Source organism: Pinus tabuliformis, chromosome 6 (assembly GCF_031772625.1).
Source record: "Pinus tabuliformis cultivar Carrire ecotype Pingquan chromosome 6, CPIR1, whole genome shotgun sequence".
Taxonomy (NCBI): Eukaryota; Viridiplantae; Streptophyta; class Pinopsida; order Pinales; family Pinaceae; genus Pinus; species Pinus tabuliformis.
In genome coordinates this window covers 200,688,603-200,696,168 of record NC_142292.1, presented here as the reverse complement: position 1 = coordinate 200,696,168, position 7,566 = coordinate 200,688,603, and the positions used below count along the sequence as shown (strand labels likewise).

The 7,566-nt window shown below is 36.9% G+C and overlaps 1 protein-coding gene across 2 annotated transcripts in view; it reads right to left on the bottom strand.

Moving 5' to 3' along the window:
- Positions 1 to 215: 215 nt before the first annotated feature.
- LOC149258150 (cytochrome C oxidase assembly factor) overlaps positions 216 to 7,566 on the bottom strand; it is a 178,963-nt gene continuing 171,612 nt past the window's right edge. For both annotated transcript variants that reach the window (XM_089370792.1, XM_089370795.1), the window contains one exon: positions 216 to 465. In XM_089370792.1, the coding sequence (XP_089226918.1) occupies positions 348 to 465 (118 nt within the window). In that variant the 3' untranslated portion in view covers positions 216 to 347. The remainder of the gene's footprint in view (positions 466 to 7,566) is intronic.

Here is a 7,566-nt window from a genome sequence, read left to right as displayed (position 1 = left end):
AATCCACCTCTCCTTGTACCTGAGCGTGGTTCATTTTCATGCATTTACCTCATTGTTACTTTTAAATATCTAGTAATCACATGAAGAGAGATTCAATGCAGATGCAAAAGAGAACTACTCCAAATTGCCTGTTCCCTAACATTATAAAACTATTATGCAGAGTAAACAAAAATCAGACTAAAGATATCCCTAGTGTTATGCTTAGATAGATCACCTTTACCAAATCACATTTTATTGTATTACTCAAAATTGCACAAAAAAATGAGGGAAGCGTTAAGCATTAGCATGACCTTGTTACTGTGCCATGCAAAAACATTAATACTTCAACATGCTAAAACACTGCATATTCACGAAGATTCCCCACAAACAGAAAATTTCTGTTGACTGGAAATCTGAGCTTTAGTGTGACAAAAAATAACCACGCTAGTACCCTTTGTTCCCACGAATACGAGTACGCATATCCACCTGCCACACAAACATCAGTAAACCTTGGGTTACGATTGATCCTAATTATGCAGGCTGGGTTGGAATCAGAATAACAAAATTCCGATTGCATTGCACTATATATGAGACATAAATATATCAAATGCTGATTTGCAGTACATATTTTTCTTTAGCATGTTTCCCCTAATCATAATAATAAAATAACCAGGTCACAAAACGGAAGAAGTCACATTAAGATTGAATATTCTTGATAGGAGATACGTTTGTATTATGGTAATAATTGACGAAAGATTGGACATCTAAAAAATGTTCTTTTACAAAGATAGTTGGAAGTATTAAGAAACATGCCTGGAATAAAACTATCGATCCTTTTCAAAATGCGTATCGATGCACTTTTAGACAAAATGGATGAAACATTTCTACAATGGCACCTTGGGATGAGAAACATATTTGCCAAAATCGGAAGAATCGAATTTGATATGGTTCTGAATAAGAAATACTAATTTTCCTATTCCACAAAAATTAAAATTCCAGAACCTCCGATGGTTTATGTTATAGCTCAAGTTACTCTGACTAAAAGGACCTCAATGATTGATTCACAAGAAACTAGATGATGCCTTTGATTTGAGAAAAAGGGAACTTCATCAACCTTAGAAGACAGCTCTCATACAGACAACAGCTTCTATAGTCGTAGGGCCCCATTAAGGGTGTTGGCTATTATGGCCCCACATCGACAAGATCCCCCAGAGGGTGTGGCCCTGTATCATTGTAAATCAGCAGAAAGGGTATCCAGGTCTAAGGAAGTGCCATATATAGCCCTTGTCTGTATCCAGGTCTAAGGAAGTGCCATATATAGCCCTTGTCTGTTTTATTTCCTCATCATTCGTGTTCTCTATGTGGGCTTCATAAAGAGAGCAATTTCTAACTGTTAATCTGCACTTGTGATGATGTTTTTGAGCTATTAGCTTATTACTATGAATTCATAGAGGAATTCTCACTTGTTGAGAAAAGCAAATCCCATTATGCTACAGTGACTTAAATAAAATATTTAATAATGATAACATCTCCTAGTTACGTGGCTGCAGAGAATATTTATAGCAATATGACAATACGGGTGTTCTTTCGGGTTCGACAACATTTAGGTTCGATTTGAGTTCGAATTTTTTGATGAGGTTTGGATGAGGTTCACCATTAGGTTCGTTTATATATATATATAGATATATTAATTTAAAATTAATTATATGATAAAATAGTAAGAAATCAACATCAGTAAACATCAAAAATGCTATCACGGATATGTAAACTGCAAGGATAAATTGCAAGCTTGAGTTGTGATATGAAGTTATGAGTTTTGATCTATCGACTTGGTTAATGGCTATGAGGTTCGATGAGGTTCGCCGAACCTCACATTTTTTTAAGGTTTGCCAAAATTCGAACCTTTAAGGTTAAAGTTCGACAAACCTTGTGACATAGGTGATGATCATGATGGATTCTATCAAAAATAATTTTATCTATTGCTAGGTATATAACAACTTATCACCTTTTGAAATGCTTCAAACTTGATGTCACATCTGTCAATTTCTGCTACAAGTCACGAAACTTTCACAGTCACCGCCTAGCCTTTGACATCGATATCTCAAGGTTTTGTTTACATTCAAATCTTAGTGTTTGTCTGGGCCTGCTCACTACATTCGTATCAGCCTGTTACTGATCTCATATTAAGCATTTTGTTTTTTGGCAATTTACAATGTTTTAAACTAGGCATTTCTTTCTCAATGAATTTTAGATTCTTAAATGACATCTGCACTCCCTTCAATAATTTTTTAAGGTTTGGACTTCATCAGTTTAAATTGTCATATGTTGCACCTTCACTGGCATTTGACTGTGCCCAATTGCTTCCCAACTGCACACTCTCTTCCTCAAAACTCCAGAAACACAAGCATGCTATCTCAAAACTCATGTTCATTGCTTCATGGTACACTTTCTGCACATGATTCTTTGTGTGTATTTTGAAGCCATTTAATTATAATCGATCTTTCATAAAGGTAAAACATAGGTTTAATCTGTGCTGCAAATTGCAAGGTCACTAGCCACCAGACCACCTTCAACCATAGTTTGAAAAACCAACCCGGTTTGAACTGGAACTGGTCAGATAGGTCAAGGTCAAACCAGCCACCAAACCAGACTGGTGGACCAGTTTGGTAACCAAACCAGTACAAACAGGTCAAAACCGGACTGAACCGATCAATCCCGTCCTGAACCGGAAATGCAGTAAAAACCTAACTCCTCAACCCTAAACTTAAACAAAAATCCTAACTCAACCCTAGCAATGCTGGCAAACAATGGTAATGTTAAATTCTTAAAGGATAAAGAGGAAAGATTTACTTAATTCTTTAACATTACCATTAATTGTTTCAGGATGTTTGAGAGTTCCAATCTTATCGGACTTCATATGAAGAAAGTAGAATTTCATATCCCACTCAAAATTCAGCAGACTTAACAGTTTTGAGGATTTTTGGCTTGGTTGGATTCCAACACTCCCATAAATTCTATCATGTATGAGGGTATGGGATCGGTATTTAATCAAGAGCACCAAGCCCTTTATGTAGCTTGATGTTGGTGGTATTGATTGTTGAACTCCTTTGCCATCACCTTAACAAAACTGTAACCTTCACTCAAACCATGATAAGTGGCTAGGCATGTTAAGCTTTTTTGCCATATTATAAGGTTGAGGAGATGAACCCTTTGCTCAAGCCAAAATCATTGGTTATTCCTGTTAAGATTTTTTTCTACCATATTATAAGGTTGAGGAATACGTGTCTGAAGACTAATCCAAATGATGTTTATGTAACCCCTACTGATGATCCCATTTTTAGTAGTGGTGATGAGTTTGATGAGTGATCATGTTAATCAATGATTTGTAGTAGACTAGTGGCCCAGTAACTTGTAGCATGGCTTTTGGGCTCTAGAGGCCATTTAGAGCCTCACTGATTATGTATTTTGTTGCTAATATGTGCCATTTTTATATATTCACCCTTACATGGTATATATATGAACAAACTTTACATATATTGTCTTTAATGGAATGGAATCATGGTTTGTAATCTTAGAAATATTTTTTATTAATATAAATTAATTAATTTATGTATTTTTTTAAAAACTGGTTCATTGACTTTGGTTCAATCCAATTCTGGTTTGGTACCAAGTTTGATAGGTGGTTGATTGAAAGACTGGTTTCGGTTTTTAAAACAACACCTTCAAGTCACTAGAAAATGTAGTGCCCTTCCTAGTGTAAGCATAGTTTTGACAATGTCTCTTCAGACACTCCAGGTCATGTTGGCTACAAGGTGTTGAAGAATGTAACTAGTGCCGGTCTTCATAATTATACTTAAGTCATGATGTATTGTATTTGTCAAAATAAAGAAAGAAATTTTATTATTAAAAAAATTGACTTATTAAAGCATGGGTTTCATGCTTGGGTCAATTGTTTTTAGGTCAAAGTCTACATTGAAGACTTATAGGGTTTATGTCTTGTGTCCTTGTCCATGTCATAATGTAAAAGAACATTCTTGGGCTTTATTTGTCAAGAAAGAAAGTCATTTTATTGTAAAATAGGTCAATTAGGCCTCCTCCACCAAGTCGGCCTCAAGAAAGGACAAGTCGGTCTCAACACGGGAATTCGAACTCACAAACTCACTATATATTGGAGCAACTCAACTCATTTGGAAGCACATCTCTCACAAGTTCAAATTGCAGTAGCTGAAAGCAGAAAAAGTGCGAAGTTCAAAAAGGAAGTTGGAATCGAAGTTTTTGGGTCTCTCTCTCTCTAGTGTGCAACGAATTCTGATGCTGCATCAAGGTCAAAGTTGTGAAGTTGCATTAAGGTCGAAGTTGTGAAGCTGCTAGGCTGAAGCTACTGAAGTTGCTAGATAGAAACTATAGTCCTAAAGCTGGGTCAAAGTTGTGAAGCTTGGGGTCGAAATTCTGGGTTGAAGCTACAGTTGGGAAGCTGGCACTTGGTAACTTCGGAAGAGATCATCTATCAGAAGGAATGTTATGCAACCAGCTCACAAAAAGATAGATCAACGACTTAAAAGTATCCTCTTCGAGGGGGAAAACTCTGTTACATTACATAAATGAACAATTCTCGGATGATACAAATGACAAGACCTCCTTTGTATATATAGGAGTCTAAGGGGTCACAATATAATCAGAGCCTACATAACAATAATAATGTAAGGGCACAACAATAATAATAGTGGGCTTCTGTAGGGCACAACAATAACAATATGAGGGCTACATGGGCACAACAATAACAATAAGGGGGCTACACTAGTATTATAGAGACCTAACATGCCTCTCTCCTTCAAAAAAGTGTTGTCCTCAACGCTTGAGTAGTTCAACTTTTGGATACTTCTGTATAAAATTCTCATCCTCCCATGTGGAGTCTTCAACAGGTAAGTTCTTCCACTTAATGAGATACTCTGAAATTGATCGATTTCGTAGCTGTCGGGTTCTTGTTTCCGTGACTGCTTCAAGCTCAAATATGATTTTTCCTTCTTCGTCAAGTTCTGGCAACATTGTTTGAACTGGAAGCTTATCACCGATAACCTTCTTTAAGCATGAAACATGGAAAATTGGGTGTACTCGGGAAGATGCAGGCAGCTCCAATTTGTATGCCATAGTACCAATCTTTTGCAACACCTTGTAAGGACCATAGTACTTGGGTGATAATTTATTATCCTTCTTAGCTTGCTTGAGAGACATTTGTTTGTATGGTTGTAGTCGTAAAAATACCCAGTCACCTACATCAAAACTTCTTTCACTGCGATGCTAATCTGCCTATTGTTTCATTCGATTTTGCACCATAGTGAGGTTATCCTTTAAGAGTTGGAGAACTTGTTGTTAATGCTCGATGTGATCTTCCACTGCTTGAACCTTAGAATTTTCTCTTAAAGATGATGTGATGGATGGTGGATGATATCCATAAAGTGCCATAAATGGGGTCATTTTTGTTGTAGTATGGAAGGAAGTGTTATACCACCATTCAGCTAGAGGTAACCACTTGACCCATTGTGTTTGTTTATCAGATACAAAGCAACGAAGATATCCTTCCAAACATTTGTTCACTATCTCAATTTGCCCATCAGATTGAGGATGATAAGATGAGCTATGAGCTAATTGAGTACCAAGACAAGAAAATAATTTTGTCCAAAAATTTCTAGTGAAAATGGGATCTCTGTCACTTACTATAATCTTTGGGTTTCCATGAAGCTTTTGAATTGTTTCCATAAATGCAGTAGCAATTGTATTGGCTTTAAAAGGATGAGATAATGCACAAAAATGTGCATACTTGGTAAGTCTATCAACTACCACCATGATGACACTCTTTCCTTTAGACTTGGGTAAACCTGTGATAAAATCCATTGAGAGCTCCTCCCAACGCTGACTTGGAATGGCTAAAGTATGTAACAGACCCGTGTCAAAAAATGTAACTAGGTTAGGTCTTTATAATGACATGTGTAATTGTGATTTTATGTAATTGATGTAAAGAAGAAAAATAAAATTATTTTTGTAAACCTTGTCTCATGGGTTTCATGAGCAAGGAACTTTATTTTGAGTAATGGCTCCCATTGTGAGCCCTTAGAATTGGTCATGAAGTCAAATAGAGTCAATGTCATGTATGAAGGACCCTTCTTGGGCATGTTACATTTGTATATGAGTCAATGAAAATGTAAAATAGCCCTCCAAGACCAAGCTCAAGCATCTACTTCACATCGGCCTTAAATGAAATAATGAATTTGTTCCAACAAACATGTCGGCTCACCCACTGTTCAAGTCAGCTTATTATGGAGGCTCCAACGACTATAAATAGGGCAGCTTGACCTCATTTCAAAGATAGATTTTCGATCAAGATCTAAAGCTAGAAAGAAGTGCGAAGGTCATCAAGAAGAAGCCTTATAACCAGTGAGGAGAAGGGAAGGAAGAGCGAGGTCTTTGGGATTTTTTGGGATTGTTTTTGGGCCAAGTAAGCTCCACACATGCGAGATTACAAGACTGTCTATTGCAGGAAGAAGGCCAAAATATTACAGTCATCATAAGAAAGTATTTTGGGTGAAGAACAAGAAAGATATCAAGCTGAGTTGTCAAGGAAGCAGTCTCCATCTAAAGCGAAGGGAATCAAGGTTCCAAAGTTGATACTTACACATGCTAGGGTTTTTGAAGGAAGTTGAGAAGTTGCAGATCTAAAAGGAAGCTGAAATCTGAAGTATAAGGAAGGCAAGCAGTTGGACCAAGTGTTGACTTGGGCACGAAAGAGAAGCAGTGAAAGGGAACTTGTGTCTTGGTCTTGGAGAGGCAAATAGGTCAAGGGTCATGGTCTTGGTATTCGTCAATTGAAATCTCTATAAGAAGAAGAATTTGTTCAGGTTTTCCTCTCAAGTGGGAGAGGTTTTGGCCCTGGCTGATAGCCTACATTCTGTGTCTCTTGTCTCCTTATGATTTATGCATTGATCACTGTTTGATGAAGAAGAACACTAATAATCTAAGTAAAATAAGATCCTAATCTAAGAAAGTAAAAAGCATTCACAAGCAGTTATCTAACGAAGAGAAATCACTTAATATTGATGCCCTAGATTTCTCAACATGGTATCAAAGCTAAGGTGACAAAGTCAAGGAAGGGCATCTTATCAAGGGACACTCAAGGATCAAATCTCGAGGAAGGCATCAAAGTGAATCTAGAAGATCATCTTGAAGTCAAGATCTAAGAAGAAGTGTCAAAACCCTAGATCGAAGAAGAAATCTACACCAAAAGAAGTCTTGGGATCATCATCAAGAAAAGAAGGCCAAGACCCTACATCTACTCAAGTTGAAGAGATCTACGAATCAAGGTAGCTTGAAGTTTATTCATCCAAGAGAAGCACCTCAAGATCAAGATCACATCATCATCTTGAAGAAAGTAAAAACCCTAGCTCAATCAAAGAAGCATTCCTGGGATTCGCTCTCAATCATTTTGATGTTGAAGTATCTTGAAGACTATTCATCTAAAGGAAGTTAGATCAAAAGGCATCGGCATCATCAAAAAGGGCAATCTCCTTTTATTAGAGCAAGGATTTAATTTGG